This window comes from Pygocentrus nattereri, chromosome 14, assembly GCF_015220715.1.
Source record: "Pygocentrus nattereri isolate fPygNat1 chromosome 14, fPygNat1.pri, whole genome shotgun sequence".
NCBI classification, from domain to species: domain Eukaryota; kingdom Metazoa; phylum Chordata; class Actinopteri; order Characiformes; family Serrasalmidae; genus Pygocentrus; species Pygocentrus nattereri.
Window position 1 is genome coordinate 34161708 of NC_051224.1, and position 17102 is coordinate 34178809.

Genomic DNA, 17102 nt, shown 5'->3' on the forward strand with positions numbered 1-17102 from the left:
AACTATCTGAGTGATTGTCGAGAGATTGTTTCGCTGTTGTCAGGATATCCCTAGTTATGCCATGGAAGCCATCCATGACTTTGCTTTTGCTGGGTGGGTAGGATGGGTTGTCGCACAGTGCAATGTTGGCCTACATGCTAGGTGATGCAACAGAATTGGCAGTAGCATTCTCCTCCAAGACCTCTGAACTGTCCAATGATGCTTCACATGTCTCAGAGGAAGCTAGCTTTCATTGTGTTATAGATCTAGCTGTGGCAGGTAGAAGCTGGCCATAACTAAAGCAGGCTAGAAAATATGATAATAAGGACAAGAGTTGTGTCAATCCAATGAAAAGCTCCAACAACAACTTGAATGCTAGTGTATTACCATTAGCATGAATGCTAGCACTAGAATGACATGGAAAGGCCTCTTTATAGCACCTGCAGCCGTACACTGCAAAGCTGAAATGACCAAATTCAAGTGGTTAGGGAGCTGATTACGAACTGGAAGTTGTTCCGTCAGAGTATGATTGCAACAAAAATTACGAGTTATGCTAGCTTATTAGCAAAAAGCTTTAATATTAGCAAAACAAAAGGGAAAACTCATGTGCCACAGTTTTGGGAAACTGAGGGGGCTGATATTCTGATTCAGACTTCTGTACTGAAGCTTGGTCCGTCAGTGTATGATTCCAGCTCTAAGCATTAGCTGTTATCATAGTCACCGTCGAATCTAACAGCAGTGGGTGAAAAGAAAGGGGAAGCCCACTTTATATCATCTGCAGAGCGCCATGGTGAAGTTAAAAAGGAACTGGGAAACTGAGTAGGGGGACAGATGTGAATAAAATCATGAGCCTCTCACAGCATAAACAGATGGAGTCCTCAAGCTCTCTTCCAGATGTGCAGAGACATATTACAGTGTGGAGGTTTTCGCTTTGCTCTGGAAATGGCCTCAGTTAGCTCTGGAAGACGCGACGGTTTGTAAGGGAAGACTTACCATTACTGTAGAGGAGCTGTAACCTGTAGTGGATGCCGTTGTTGGTCTTTTCGCCATTATATTCCTAAAACAGGAAGAGAAACAGAAGGGAGATGTCATAAGCTGAGCTTTTCCATTCTTCTCCATTATAGCCATGGACTGGAAGGGCCTTAATCAGGATTCTTTGGCCCAATCCCATTTCACCCCGGATCCCAGCCCTTACAACTCTGTTTTGCAACTACACTCAAAAAAATTTTTTTTAAATTTATGTTTCTCCATCATGTTCAATAAACCTGAATGAATTTAATAAGCTTTAAATTAGAAGCGCTTGTAGGATTCATGCAATTCTTTTACATCACATTTATGTATTTCTGAAGAGTTAATAGTACCTTCTGTACTCACAGCACAATTACTCAGACTGTGTAAGTGTAATAAATGACAGCTCATGTTAAATTCACATTTACTGTCGTCCAAACTGTATTAAATAGTATTTGCTGAGTCACATTACAAAACATAAATTTTAAAGTCTAGTGTGAAAGAAATAAACGTAACTTCATAGATTTCAGCTCAAATTCCCTGCTTTAGACTTTCTATTCACTCCCAACTGAACTACTAATTAAAGCAAATGTTTATGTGCACAACCTTCCTGTTGAGGTGCAGCTCTCATGCCAATTATCATGCAAGTTAGCTAGCTAGCTAATGCTATCAGTCGCTTCATGCCTTCCTAACATGTCAACGTCACTTACAGTTACAAAAACCATGAGCTGTTGATTTGAATATTAATGGAATACATCTTTATATACAGCTTCACGATAAATCCCTGCCGTTGTTTATTTAATCTACCTTTTGTACCCTAGCAAGGATGCTAGCTAGCTAGTTCGCTGGTGTTTGTTTAGAGTATCTCTCAAAATGAGCAAAATGAAGCATTAATATCTGGTCAAAAACATTAAAAAGCAGGAATTAAGTTCATGCGCATCACTGTTTCATTGCAGTTGCACTGAATAACAAAGGATGGCAGGAGACTGTACAAATAAAAAGAGCCATTTCATGTCCAACATGCCTTATAATGAATATAAATAAGTATATTTTTATGTTTTAAATAAGTTTTATGTAAAATACTTGTTTAATGTTTCTGGTGGCCATAAATCATTCTCTTGAGTGTAGAGAAAAATAACCATTTTATTATCTTAGTTTCATGTCATTTCAATGTATTATGGTCCTTTTCTTTATGACAAGCAAAGAACATCGTAGTAGTGTGTTGGTTCTCGTTAGCTAGCAAGCTAAATTTCCTGTTCCACCTTAAGTCTTGCATTCATATTTGCATTCTGGCACCCCCGACGTCACAAGTGCTGCACCATTTAAGGTGGAATGGGAGGTTTCGAACAAGCAGCTGGTGAATAGCTGGCATCAGCTTCATATCACTGAAGAATTAGGGGTGGGCGTTAATAAATAATTGCCCCCACCCCTCCCCTTTGAAGGTACATCATAATTCCGTAAACTTAACTAAAGCCACAGTGAGGTTTCTGAACATTTCCCTCCTCTGCTATCACTGCAGACTGGCACAGTCACCTACAGAGCAGCCTGTAAATGCAATGAAGCAATGTTCATTTTATATGATGGTTGTCCCATTTCATAGGGAAGGTTTCGACCACTACCCCTTGTAACTCAGTTCCAAGGGGCAAGGTAACACTCGAAAACAAGGGGTAGGGGTAAAATAAGAAATGGGATTGGGCCTCATGGCCTATAACCTCCAGCCATGACTTGGGCCAGTCATGGGCTTTAGGTTAGGGAACTGGCCCTTTGAGGGAGCCGGTCCCCAGCTCCGACAGTACATGACAGAGGTATCCTTGAGCAAGACGCCTAACCCCCTACTGCTCACCAGGCGGCGCTGCGGATAGGGCTGCCCACCGCTCTGGGCAAGTGTGCTCACTGCCCCCTTGTGTATTCACTAGTGTATATGTGGTGTTTCACTGCCCAGATGGGTTGAATGAGGCGGTGAAATTTCCCCGTTTGTGGGACTAATAAGGGCCACTTAAACTTATCTTAGCGTCCATCTGGTATTTAGGCCCAGTTCACTTCACAGGATTCATTGAGTGCAGCTTTGGGTTTGGTTATCAGCTCTTATTTCATATCAGCTGCCATTCGTACATGTATAATATACTTTAAATTCAAGTCAGTAAAAATCTCCTGATGCAATTACATTGATAAACACTCATGAAATGCTGGAAAGCTGGGAACTCAGAAAAGCGGGGTAAACCTGAGAGACGTTAACAATGTCACTACAAAAGCAGTGTGTATGTTTGACCTATTTAGGCTAGTCTAAAAGCTTATGGCAGGTGTTTAGTGGGATGTGAAATCGAATGATCAATTTTTCCTTTTCGTTTGTGGTCCCTATGTTCAGCTGCTGCCTGTTAGACTGCATTTGGCTTCAGTTATGCTCAGTTTAACTGCAGCCGAGTGTTACATGACATACGTCATTCTGAGCTCAGCTGGACTCTCAGGTTAAGAAGTTACTTGCATTGTGTTTTCCCAAGATTTTAATCTACAGCAGCCGACGCCAACAACATGAGGCACATCCTAAATGTGTCTCCTTCGTTTTCTCTGCCTCTCTTCTCTCACTCTTTCTTTAGTTTTGTTACATCTTCCTCTCTCTCCCCAATGCTCTTTCTCATACTGATCCTTTCGCTCTGCCTGCACTTTTTCACCATCGCTTTTTCTCACTCTCTCTCTCTCTGTTCTTCTCTCTTCCACTCTCTCTCTTCATAGCTCTCTATTTCTCTATCTATTTCTTTTTCTCTCTGTCTCTCCATCATCCTCTCTACATTGCGCTCTCTCTCCCTCTACATCACTATCAATCTCTCTCTCTCTCTCTCTCTCTCTCTCTCTCTCTCTCTCTCTCTCTCACTATCACTTTTTCTCAATCTCTCTCTGTTCTTCTTTCTTCCACTCTCGTCTTAGCTCTCTCTTTCACTCTATCTCTTTTTCTCTGTCTCTCCATCATCCTCTCTCTATCACTCCCTCTCTCCCTCTCCATCAATGCCTCTGCCTGTCTCTCTCTGTCTCTCTCTCTTTTTCTCTCTCTCTCTTTTTCTCTATCTATCTATCTATCTATCTATCTATCTATCTATCTATCTATCTATCTATCTATCTATCTATCTATCTATCTCTCTCTCTCTCTTTCTCTCTCTCTCTCTCTCTCTCTCTCTCTCTCATTGCCAGGACTGGTGGTGATGTCTTGGCAGTGGCCCAGAGTGAAGTTATCGAGTGAGTCTATGGGGGGGCTTGATTGGGTTGGGGGGGTGTTGGTGGTCCGGGGGTCAAGGCGGAGGTGAATGGACAGTGAGGACGGAGGAGTGACCGTGCCAGCTGGACACCATCCCGCCTGACCGAGGGCGGAGCTGTTCTCTGTAACCTTTTACTGAACAACCCCAAACACACACACACACACATACAGAGTCACACGCAGCGGGCCTAGCAGGACTACCTCCTGACACACACAACACACACTGCGTGGTTGGCAGGTAGAGCACATTAGCACACGTGAGAGCGAGCAGAAGGTGCTGGAAGTGGAGGAGATGATGCTTAATCATTTGCTCCGTTTAATCAGTTGCATGTGCTTCGGTGCAGTTTCGATGAATCTGTAGTTCTCTAAGTGTTTTCATATTTACCTGCTCCAGTAAACACTCAACAGGGTTGTTCCTCTTAAAAAAACTGCAAATGTTGACAAAAAATAAGCTAAATTACCCAATATTTAAGCCATTAAAGCTCCAAGGAAACAATATCTGTGTTTTCTTTCAATCTTGCTGTTGTGGACAAACAATAGACAGTTAAACTGTCCTGTGTGTGTACTTTCCAGTGTCCACTAAATGGTCAATAGACCAAAATTCTTCTCTGAATAAGAACTTTACCTTCTTTAAGATGTCGCAATATACAAGACGGACCATGAATATGTTTATATGCACTCAATGATCCAATCATAATCTGATTTCTGCAGTTATCCAATTACAAATGGTCATGTAAACAGTAAACTCAGAGTTCTTAGATCGGAATAACAAATCCGATTAGGAAATCAAATAAAGACAGCGGGATTGTAGCTCGGTAATCTGATTTCTCAGTGCAGGTGTACTCTTACTCTGATTTCTTTCCATTTCTCAGTCTGTGCACAAAAACAGATGACAGTACTGTAGAAATAAGCAAGCAGCGCTTTTGGAGCGACACTGATGAAGGATTCAAATATTCTTCATCTTCTAGGTAATGTCTGTTCATATTTTCAGGTAAAGTGGCGCAATGTTTTTCTAAAAAAAAAGAAGCAAGTTTTACACTACATTTATGTCACGTCGTCTTCTGTGAGTTTATTGGCTGGTTACTAAAGCAGAACTCTGATTACTGTCTGATTCATGTAGGCCTGGAAATTCTCGTTATCTGATTACCCAAGTGTATATAAATGCGTTGATTGGATCACTGACAAAACCTGATTTTCTGCAGTTATCAGATTATTAAGTGCATGTAAACGCACTTAATGTTTTAATGAGCCACAATACTGCTTGCATATGTACAGTAATTTGCCCTCATCCACTCTATTTGTGACCTGTTTTTGGGGTGTAGCAGGCTGGGGGGATTGGGCTGAGGGCTGTCAATCATTCATATGTCAGAATATTAAGCCACGCCCAGACAATTCTCACATAGGTCTGATAAGCTATATGCCAGGGTTTATCAAATTTCCAACTTGTTTTGTTTTTTCTCTTTTGCAAACTTTGCTAAGTGTTTCAAATGACACTTCAATTTCCTATCATACAAATATTTTTCATATTGTGATGTTTCCTGGTAACAAATTTAAACAAAGCGATTCAGAGTGGAGGTGTGAAATGCTGCATTTGGATGCTCCACTCCAACAGTCAGAACTGTTCACAGTGGTGGTGATAGGAACCAGACGTCTGAAGACTCCCTCACAGTGAGCTATTATATAGTGAATAGAGCTATGAATACATGCCTGATGCCTGAGACACTCTTTGCTATAGTTTTGAGATGGAATTTATAGTGGAGAAGTACATGCAGGGTATATAGCACTGAAAGAAAACGTATATATTTTAGATCTACCGAACAAAACATTGTATCTCCTTGTTTTTTAGTTTTTGACATAATTTGAAAGTGCCCATCGTCCTTTACATTGTATGTAAATTTCACAATGAATGGACCAAAAGAAATGACCCAAAAGGACTTGGAAAAAAGTCTGGTTGCACTGACTTACATTAAAAGTAAGCTATGTTCTTTCCTTCTTCTGTAAAGTTACCACTTTTGGAGATAAACGTTTTTGTTTCGATAACAGCGATATGTAAGTTCACTGGTGGTTCTGGATAGTGATTAAAATGGCTATATTTGTGTTGTAGGCAAGGTTCCTATCACCACCACTGCATAGAAATCAGAGTTAGTAAGTTTCTCTACTGTAAACCATTCACTACCCCGACTGACTTTGTTTATCTAACAACTGAATTAAGCAGAAATTTCTAAATCTTGTGGTCTTTTAATTAACCCATTAACAGTCCAGGCTTATTATATACTAAGGCTTATTACATGGGCTTCAATACAAACTAATGGAGCTTTTCTTAGGCTATAAAAGTGTATAAGGAAACTTTTGGCCCATCATCAGGCCAATGGCTTGATAACGTTTCAATCAGTGAAGTGTACAGTACTAGTTGTGACCCCTGAATTCAAAATCTAATCAACTGCACTGAAATGTTCCATGAACAGTATTTTATGTTGAACAAAGTGCCGGTGCTGGCTTCACGCCATTTGATTGAATGGAAATGAGTGAGTTCAGTTCATACAGTGAGTGTATTTGTGAGGAAAGGCTTTACTTCTTATTCCCTTCCAGTTCAGTCTTTCACATTTAGTTTTAGGATTAACTAAATTGTGTTCTATGGGTTCGTCTCCTGAACAACTTTGCTGTTGCCCATCCCTCTCACTGTGGAACTTTAGCATTTTGTTTCAGACCAAATAATCCTAAAAAAAAAGAAAGGAGCTTAACAAACTTCATTTCCTATGATGCTGCTGGCTGTACCAAGATACTGCACTGCAATAGAGAAATCAGTATTTGGAGTTTTGGGCCTGATACTCTTTTATGAGGCTACCTTTACTTCTACTTCAGTAACTTGTTATTAACAATAACAAGTTGTTTAGCAATATTTTTACTGAAGCATGGGTTGAAACTTCTTTACATGCCTCTGGTATGTAAAAGAAACTCGTAAAAGTACAGTTAAAGACAAAAAATAAACAATGAGACTGAAAACAACATGAAATAAACAACTGTTTGTGTGGTAATAAGTCTTGTGATAATCTAAATCTTCCAATTTCTCAATTAGATTTTTTTTTCTCACTGTTTTTTATCCTGGTCTCTTCACTGCCCCCTACAGGCTGCTTTATGTACTTCTGCTCTAACACATACAGTGGCATGACTACTTTGCTGTGGCATAAAAACAACAAAACTGAGCACAATAGATTAATTAATGAATTAAATGCAAAACCGAGAACTCTTAGATAAAGAAATAAAAAAGCAAAAAGTAAATGGCTCAAAAATGAAGCATTTCAAAAAAGGCTATCCACATTGCAAATATTGTAAATTGTAAAAAAAAAAAAAATATTGGGATCAGTCTATGTACATTCATTTGAACCTTTAATTGCATCTTTACAGAGGATGACTGTGGAAATGTACTATGTTTATGTAATAACATAGTAATAATTATGTTATGTATAATGTTTAAAAAAGAGTTATCAAAATACTGTGGATTTATTTAAAATAATACTTCATTGGAGTTATAAAAGAAATGACATCTCAAAATAAATTGCTTTGGTTGCTTGTAGGTTTGATGCAGCCAAACATTCCGTTGGGCCCGCACTCCTTCTCCCACTACAACCAACATGTTTTGGCTTTCTGGTGTTTTTTGCTACTCACTTTGTCCTTTTCCACAAAGTCCACGTAGGAGGTCCTCTCGATCTCCACAGGCTGACCCTGCCGGTCATACAGAGCCAGCACGAAGTGGAAGAAGTTGGACTTGCGCAGGTTAGAGGGAGGCTGCTTCTCATAATGAGCCCGAGCCAAACCAACCCCACTGTATGGAGAGAGAGAGAGAGAGAGAGAGAGAGAGAGAGAGACAGACACAGATAGAAAGACAGACAGACAGACAGAGTGAAAGACACACAGACAGACAGACAGAGAGAGAGAGAGAGAGAGAGAGAGAGAGTCAGACAGAGAGACAGACAAAGACAGACAGAGAGAGAGAGAGAGAGAGAGAGAGAGAGAGAGAGAGAAGAGAAAAAATTAATAAGCAACCATGAGCAGTCAATAAGGAATCAATAACTACTATGAAACTCAGAAGTAATTGTCAGGAATTTGAAAGCTTAAAAAGGGATTTTGTTTCTTTTGTTCAATTAATCAATGTTTTTAATGCCGTTACTTTGTGTTTTTAACCAATGCAACCATCTTTCAGTTCTCAAACATACTATACCAGCATATTATTGATTTATTAGGAGCGAGAAAGACAAACAATGAGGCAATACTATTATTATTATTATTTTTATTATTAAAGGAAAATACAGAATTAAAAGAAAGAGAGAAAATGCAGACAAAGTGAAAGAAAGAAATAAAAGAAAACATAATAGAAAAAAGGAAGAAAAGACAGAGAAACAAATGAAGGTACAAAGAAAGAAAGAAAGAAAGAAAGAAAGAAAGAAAGAAAGAAAGAAAGAAAGAAAGAAAGAAAGAAAGAAAGAAAAGATGGAAAAAAAGAAAGAAACAGAAAGGAAAAAAGTAAAGGAAGAAAAAAAAGAAAGAAAAATCCTATACAAGTATTTTATTACCACTACAAATGTTGTTGCAGATATTATTATTATTGTTGTTGTTGTTGTTATTATTGTTGTTGTTGTTGGTGTTGTTGTTACTTTGCATTGACACCTGCCAATCTCTCTGTTTCTAAGACTCCAGGTTTATGGTGTAGTTGTTATTATTATGCACAGATGTGTGTTTGTATTTTGTTTGCATGCTCATTGATTTAGGACAGTGCGCTCAGTGTGTGAGTCTGAACTCTGGTCAGTCTGATGCCCAGCGAGAGGAGAAAGAACACACAGTGAGTGGAGATTATTTGGAGAGAAGAAGATGTTTTTGCTTTGTATAGCTGCGTGTGTTGGTATAGCTGTGTGTGTGTGTGTGTGCGTGTGTGTGTGTGTGTGTGTGTGTGTGTGTGTGTGTGTGTGTGTGTGTGCTCCACGCTCTCTATTGTGCCCTTCTCCCCTCTCCACCACATCAACAATCAGACTTTGGCCCCCAGAAGGCTCCGTCTGCTTCCTCGGCTGACGGGCGCTGCTGGGTTTCAACTCGTTTTTGGCAGCCGCTCTGCTCTCCCCTGACCTGTCAATCAAACTCACTCCTCTCTCAGGCCCGCCTCCCCTGAGTCCAGCCAATAGAAATCCTCCAGCCAACCCGTCCCGACATCCGCTCTTCAGCATCGATCAGAGCTTTGGGGGGGTCCAGAGAACCACACACACACACATACACACACCACACACACACACACACTCACACACACTCCTACTGCAGCTGACAGCAACACTGAGCAGACAATCTGACAAGGAGAGGGAGAAGGAGAAAGAGAGAGAGAGAAAGAGAGAGAGAGTAAGAGAGAATAAGAGAGAGAAGAACAATGAGGAGAAAGAGAACGAGAGAAAGAGAGAGAGAGAGCTAGAGAGAGCAAGAGAGAGAGACAGAGAGGAAGAGAGAGAGAAGGAGAGGGAGGAGAGAGTGAGAGAGAGAAAGAGAAAAAGAGAGAGCGAGAGAAAGAGAGAGAGAGAGGGGGAGAGAGAGAAAGAGAGAGAGAGAAAGAGAGAGTTTGGTAGAGCCAGGTTGAGTTAGGGTGGAGATTAAAATACAGGTTCTTTGCTTTTTTTTACTTTCAGCATCACCGCGTGAAAATGTCCTGAGTCTCACTGAGAGTGACCGCTGAACATCTACAGAATCACACACACACACACACTCACACACACACATGCACACACACAGACGCTCTGAGTGTGTGAAGGTATTTGCAACTCAGCAGTCTTACAGCTGTAACCGAGCGCTGCTTTACTGCCTTAAATCACTAAAGCAAACGTTCTCCTACCGTCTCTGCTGTCTTCATTAAATCAGCATCACAGACTGATGTGAGAACATATTTACTCTCATCTCCAACCATGTGGTCCAGGATTAATGCCAGTCTGTGAAATCTTCATATGTATAGATATCTATTCATCTGCTGTGTGTCGGTGGGGAGTGATGGTGGAGAGCAGCCAGGTCTGACAGTCTGTGACGAAGCTGTAATAAACACTGTCCCAAACATGCTCCCACTCCCACTCCTATCATTAGTATTTCAAATCAAACAGTTTACAGTATATTACAGTACTGTGCAGAAGTCAGAGATCCCTGTCACTTATGTACAGTCAAAAAAAAACCTGAACTTTGGAAGTGCTGAAAAATATCACTGCAGATATCCGAAAGCAGGACTTAAAAAAAGAATGTACGGTATAGTAGAGGCAGATAATGAACACATTAAATATTAATATTATATTCATATATTGATGTTATATTTAATTTTCTCTGTGTAAATTTTATTTCTATTAAATACGTTTTACATTTTTTCCTGCTGTTGAAAAATTAATAACTTGAAATCAATGGCCATTTTAACTAGAAATTAATTTGCACCATAATTAATATATTATATAGTATAAAATAGGTCCTTACGTGTCTTTTATATTACGATTTGCACTGTTTTATGTGAGTAGTCTTATTGTTTTACAACAATTTTCTACATTTATTATAAAGTGCTTTAAAAAATATATATATCAAACTGAAAAAAGTGATTCATTACAAATATAACTAATACATAAAATATATTACAACACAATATTGTCATTCTGTTAAGCCTTATTCAAATCATTATTTTAATAATCATCTGTGTAAATAACAAACAAGTAAATTCAATACATTCTTTTTTTAGGCCTCACGTGAGGTCCAGCTCAACTACAGCTAATCCTTCATATCCAGCCAGCATTTTAACAGAATAGTCCAGCATTTTTCAAGCTGATCCTCATTTACTGCATCTGTAGCATATGATCAAAAACCTAAATCATTTTCAAACATTTTAAAAGGACTGAATATCTGATGAGGTACCTATTTCTAAACTCCCTGGACAAAAAAATTAGTCACCTTGCATGTTTAAAGTGATGGTAACTTCAGGCTCTTGCACATGGCACTGCATGAGGATAATTGGGCTATAATAATATATAGTGATGGGATTCACAGATTGAGAAAAGGTGGTACAGTGCAGTGAATGTCTCTGATGTGAGGAAAATGGGCCGCAAAGTAGAGGAAAGTTAATGTTTGGCAAAAAGGAGTGAAAGAGTCAAAGGCCATAGTGTGAAGGAAGTAGCTGTGGCCGAAATACAACAGGGACTGCCAGCGTTTTTCATGGCTTATGAGGAAAAACGTTGTTCTTTCAGAAATTGGTTGTGAAGGACCTTCAATGACTGCTAGTGGCAATTCTTGCCACTACATGCAAGGTGACAATTTTTTTCTCGGGTGAGCTTATTATAAGTGAAAAGCAGAGTATTCCTTTAATGTTAGTTCAGTCTTGGGATTAAAGGAATAGTTTGGTTAAAAAAATCAAATTCACACAACTGCCCACAGATGCTAGATGTAGTCGTTCATCCAAAACAAGTTTGTTGTCTGAACTTTGCTTCCTTAAAGTTGCGTTGGAGTTATGAGGCTAATGTTACCAAAAAAGTAGATGTCAACAGGCACCCACATTTTTCTGTAAATACATCCTCAAAGATGCTATTAACCTGCTCAAATTGCATCCAGGTCTTCATTTAGGTCATGCTGATTTGTTTATGTGGTAGGACACAGTATGACCAGTTGTAAGCTATATAAAAAAAAAAGCATCACTATGTGGCTGAACACTACAGTTAGCCATTGTAGATAATATTCCCTCCCAAAATCTCCCAGAAACTCTGTAACTCGCATTAATCAAGCATGTATATAGACTGTAGATTATGTTCATGATTTCTGTTCTATGTTTAAACATATCATCAGGTCAATAATTCAAGATTAACAACTATTAATAAATATGAACAACAGAAATTTATGGATTTTAACACTTGTTGTATTAAGTGACTGAGCGACCTCAAAGAAGACCTGTGTGCAGTTTGAGCGGATTGAGAGACGTTTTCAAGGATGTATTTACAGATAAGATTTGGGTGACTATTGAAATCTGTTGGGAACGTTAGCTTCTTAACTCCAGCGCTATACTGAAGAAGGAAGATTTGGACACCAAACATGTCTTGGCTGATCTGAGAGTGGACAGTTGTGTTGATTAGATTCTTTTGTTCCTTTAAACTTACAGCCTTTTGCTAAATAATGTTTACCTGCCTTATATAGATTAAAACCCCAACAGAACAGTATAAACAATATACAGTTAGAGGATGGAAGAATAACCCAAATACACTATAAAATACATAACACACACATACAAACATACACAGTAGCAGCTCAGTTGCACACCCTGTCCTTTTGTCTCTAATGGGCTCAGGGTGAGAGACCCAGTGATGTAGCGCTCTCTCTCCAGTCTTAGAGCTTTATGTGCAGAAATGGCATTGACATGGAAAGCTTGTTAACGTTATTATTTTAATTATGTTAATTGCCGCCACATCCACTCTAGAGGCTGGAAAACATGATGTGTGGTGGGGGGAGGTCTCACATAAACTCACACACACACACACACACACACACACACACACACACACACACACACACACACCTTCTCCAACAGCTCTGCCTGAGTCAACCACTAAGCAGTGAGGCTGAGTGAACAGCACATTCAGTATAGAACAGTTCGAGTCTCATTAAAGGCAGACTTAATGCACTGCAGCAGATTGTAATGGTGAAAAGCAAAGGAGAGGAATCTCAGCACTGTATGGCCTCAACACTTCAGGCAAACCCATGTTAGCCACTCTGGAGTCAAAGACCGGACAGCCAAGCAAAAAACTGCCGACGCGCCGGGCAACTCCGCTGAGCTGTCGGTGAACATATGTATGCGTGAGCTGTGTGAACACCTACGTCCACTCTCCTGCTCTGAAAATCAGGATTTAGTATTGGACGGCTTGGCTTGCTTTGCACGTCTCCGAATATGGTAAACCAAGTTTGGAATCACAATTCAAAAGTTCTAAGATCACTGTTTTAAAAGAATAAATGAATAAATAAATAAATAACAAAATAATATAACATCCTGCAGATTGTATTGTGACTGGTGTTCCTATATATATTTATATATAAATATTATGAACACTTTTAAATTGTCTTGTGTTTTGTTCAGCAACTAAATATAAAAGTATGCACTAGAATCTGCTTAAAATGTAATATTTTCTGCATATACTCATGCAAATGACTACATATATATATATATATATATACATATATATATATATATATATATATATATATGTGTGTGTGTGTGTGTGTGTGTGTGTGTGTGTGTGTGTGTGTGTGTGTGTGTGTATTACTTGTTTGTCTTCTGCTGCTTTTAATTTATATTTACAGTAAGTGATGAGCAATAAAGTCAGTTCTGATTCTGATATTTGTTTTGTAACAAAAGAAAGGGCCCCTTTCTTGGACCAGTGTATTAGTGAGAGAGAGAGAGCATAAAAGCGAAGAGAGAGAGAAAACTGGATGAGTGACACTGCCCAATGACATTAATCAAGTCTGTAATAGTCTGTGACTAAGCCTTTAACTACAGTCTCTCTCTCTTTCTCTCTCTCTCTCTCTCTCTCTCTCTCTCTCTCTCTCTCTCTCTCTCTCTCTCTCTCTATCCCGCTCTCTGATGACCCATACGCCAACCTCAGTTTTGGCACTGAGCCACCATGCTAATCACAAACATAAATAAATAAAATCTACAATTGTGAAACTCTCTTTCTCTCATGATGTCATTATGTCAGTCTGCGTTTGGCTGATATTTCCCCTCTGCACTTTTCTCACGAGTTTAACTCATTTCAAAATGTCAAGGCATTGTTGAAAGTGTTGAATGCACCAGCAGAACAAGCGCTGCCGAGATGGCCTTTTACTCTAACTGCACAGGTCACAGGTAAGAAAAGTGGTCATTAGTGGTCATTGATCGTCTGTACCTGTCTGCATGAAAAAGATGAGCAGCAAGTCCGTGAGCAGTAGGTATACAAAGTAGACCAATAATATTTCTAAGCTGAACATTGAACATGCAGAATTGTAGAGCTCCATTTGGTACAGCATATATATATATATATACCTTGTATCTTGACTGTTTCATTGTTTTTCTGTTTTTGATAGAATTTGGAAATTACAACTGCTCTCTATATTGTATGTAAATTTAATGAGGAATGGACCAAAAGAATTAGTCCATAATTACTTTAAATTAAAATTGTGGTTCCACTGACATTAACAGTAGAGTAGGTGTATATATATATATATATATATATATATATATATATATATATATATATATATATATATATGTGTGTGTGTGTGTGTGTGTGTGTGTGTGTGTGTTTATATATATATACATATATGTAGTTTACATAGTAGAGGAAAATTTGGTGATGCATAATACAGGCCCCCATATATATACATATACATATACACACATAGGGGCCCGTATTATGCAACACCAAATTTTCATCTACTATGTAAGCTCCACAGTCCAGTATATTTACATACATCCTGCTATTCAGCCTATGACAGTTTAGCATCCATAAATTAGACTGAAGCTATAGGAGGTGTTTTAGTTGGACTGCATTTTGACCTGTACAAGGCAGCCAATTAGAACAGAGCTCATTTACATATATTAGTCTTAAAAACACAATAACAAAGACAAAGTTATTGTTTAATAACAAAGTGTGTTTAAATTGAAGGATAAAAAGAGGTTGGAAAAATAAGTTACCAGTGCTGACCGCTCTGTGCCCCCCAGCTGAGTGTTTGGTCAGCTCTTATTAGCTCTTATTAGTTATATAAGTTTAAATTATGACTGTTTTTGGGACATAAAACAGCACTGGAATGCTCATAACTGGAATGCTATAACACAACAGTGTTATATGTTGGCCTTGGGGGGTAAAGGCCGGATATCGGCCCTTTAACTGCGTTAAACTAATATGTAAGCTATGCAGTTATGATAGATGGGAAAAGCACTTTTTAGCCACTTGCCACTTTAGAAGCATGTTTGTGGGCTGTTGTCCCACTAAATGACCCCCTGAGGCCAGGCTTTGTGCTGCACTGAATGTACTTGATTATATAAACACGAATTAAATATATTTCATCAGCACCGTGTTGTCTTCCAGTTAAGTTTCTTTAGATTTTTGCTGTTCTATTTTTTGTTTACATTTATATTTGGAGTCAGTTTAAAGGGAGTTTCATCAATTTGTAAACAATACACTTAAAGGCAAACTCCACTGATTTTTCCAAATTTCTGCATAATTAAATAAAATGTCAACAAAATGATTCCAAACAATTTGATGTAAAACGCCTCATTCTAGGGAAACTAACCAATCAGAATTGGTCACAGTGGTGGTGATAGGAACCAAACGTCTGACGTGTTTAATCCTTCTAAAAGTAGATTTAAGATGAAGTTTAGCTCTAAAACATATTTAAAAACATTTGTGGAGGAAGGTTATACAAAGGGTGTCCTAAGGTGAAATAGTCCCCAAAAAGAACTTTAAACATTATCAACGTTGCATAGAAAAGAAAGCTCAGAAGACGTGTGTAGGCTCACTGTTGGTTTTGGATAGTAAATAAAATAGCTATATTTGTGTTTTAGATATGGTGACCCCTGGTTCCAATCACCACCACTGTAAAGTAAAAAGGAAAAATCGGTGGAGATCACCTTTAACTCAATCCCTAAGACGCAAACAAACTTTGTAGAGAAACATATAGGTTCAGGAACCAGGAGTCATATCAACACATATGTGTGTATATATATATATATATATATATGGCTCATGGTTCCTGATAAAATATAATTTCAATAATGTGTTTAAGTCTAAAACCTTATTTTAAGACATTTGTAAAACAATTTAGATCACCAGCTCTGTGAACAATCCTGACGCAGTGAGTTTCTCTAGAACAGAGCATTTCACATAAAAAAACAATGCAAATGACTGTTTATATCTCTAAGACCAAATTCTGCAGAAATTTAGAAGAATCTGAACTCCCCTTTAATTATGAGTCAGGGTGCAGTGCATTCATGCGGCACGGAAAAAAAAGCTAAGAGAAATTCACATCTATTCAAAGGAGCCACACATTAAGGAGAGAATCAACAAGAGAGACATATTTAAAGACAATCCTCTACGATCTGACTGTTTAGGAAATCTGGCTGCTGATTCATCTTCCCACAACATGCAGCGCTGGACAGTACAGCAAAGTACACCACGTTTAGTTTAGTTTCACTACGTTTCCCATCATAGACGCATGTATAAAATAGTGTGCGTAGTACAGTTGGTGGGGCATCACCCCCTAAATGACCTAGTGCCATATGAATGAACTGTATTACACCAACACAATGCTGTTTACCTACTTTTGACAACAATTCAGGGCATCCCTTTTTCATTGCAGGCTTTCCACTGGTCAGAAGCCTTCTGTTGTTCTAGCGTCTTCATTTTTGACACTTGGAATAATCACAGTAAAGTTCTCAGCGCAGCAGATGGGACGGAGCGGCGGCCGTCTTTTCCGGAGGAGCCAGTCGTCTCGCCGCGACTTTCTACAAAAGCACAGATCAGCCTGTCTGTCACGTTTCGGAGCGATAAGCTGGCACACGCTTCGCCAGCTGTCTACACCGCTGCCGAGACCTGCACACACGCAAACACCCGCACCCTACCGCCACACACAGGTGTGCGAGAGCGGGCCGAGAGCCGTCGCAGCACCCTTACGCTCGTTAAAAGTGTCCCAGAGACACGGAACAGAAACGTTCATCACAGCTGCAAATTCTCTCCAAGTGACACTTCCACCATGTGCTTTACACCTAATACTGTCTTACAGACAAATCAGTGAAGAGGAATAACATCCTTCCACTCAGTATACACACTCTAACACACACATACACACATTAAAAACC

At 39.0% G+C, this 17102-nt stretch overlaps 1 protein-coding gene across 3 annotated transcripts in view; it reads right to left on the reverse strand.

Annotated features, from left to right (window-relative positions):
* LOC108432419 (transcription factor COE3) overlaps window positions 1-17102 on the reverse strand; it is a 179908-nt gene that overhangs the window by 151790 nt on the left and 11016 nt on the right. For all 3 annotated transcript variants that reach the window (XM_017706224.2, XM_017706222.2, XM_017706223.1), the window contains exons 2-3: window positions 7901-8057; window positions 973-1036 (exon numbers count right to left, since the gene is read on the reverse strand). In XM_017706224.2, the coding sequence (XP_017561713.1) occupies window positions 973-1036; window positions 7901-8057 (221 nt within the window). The remainder of the gene's footprint in view (window positions 1-972; window positions 1037-7900; window positions 8058-17102) is intronic.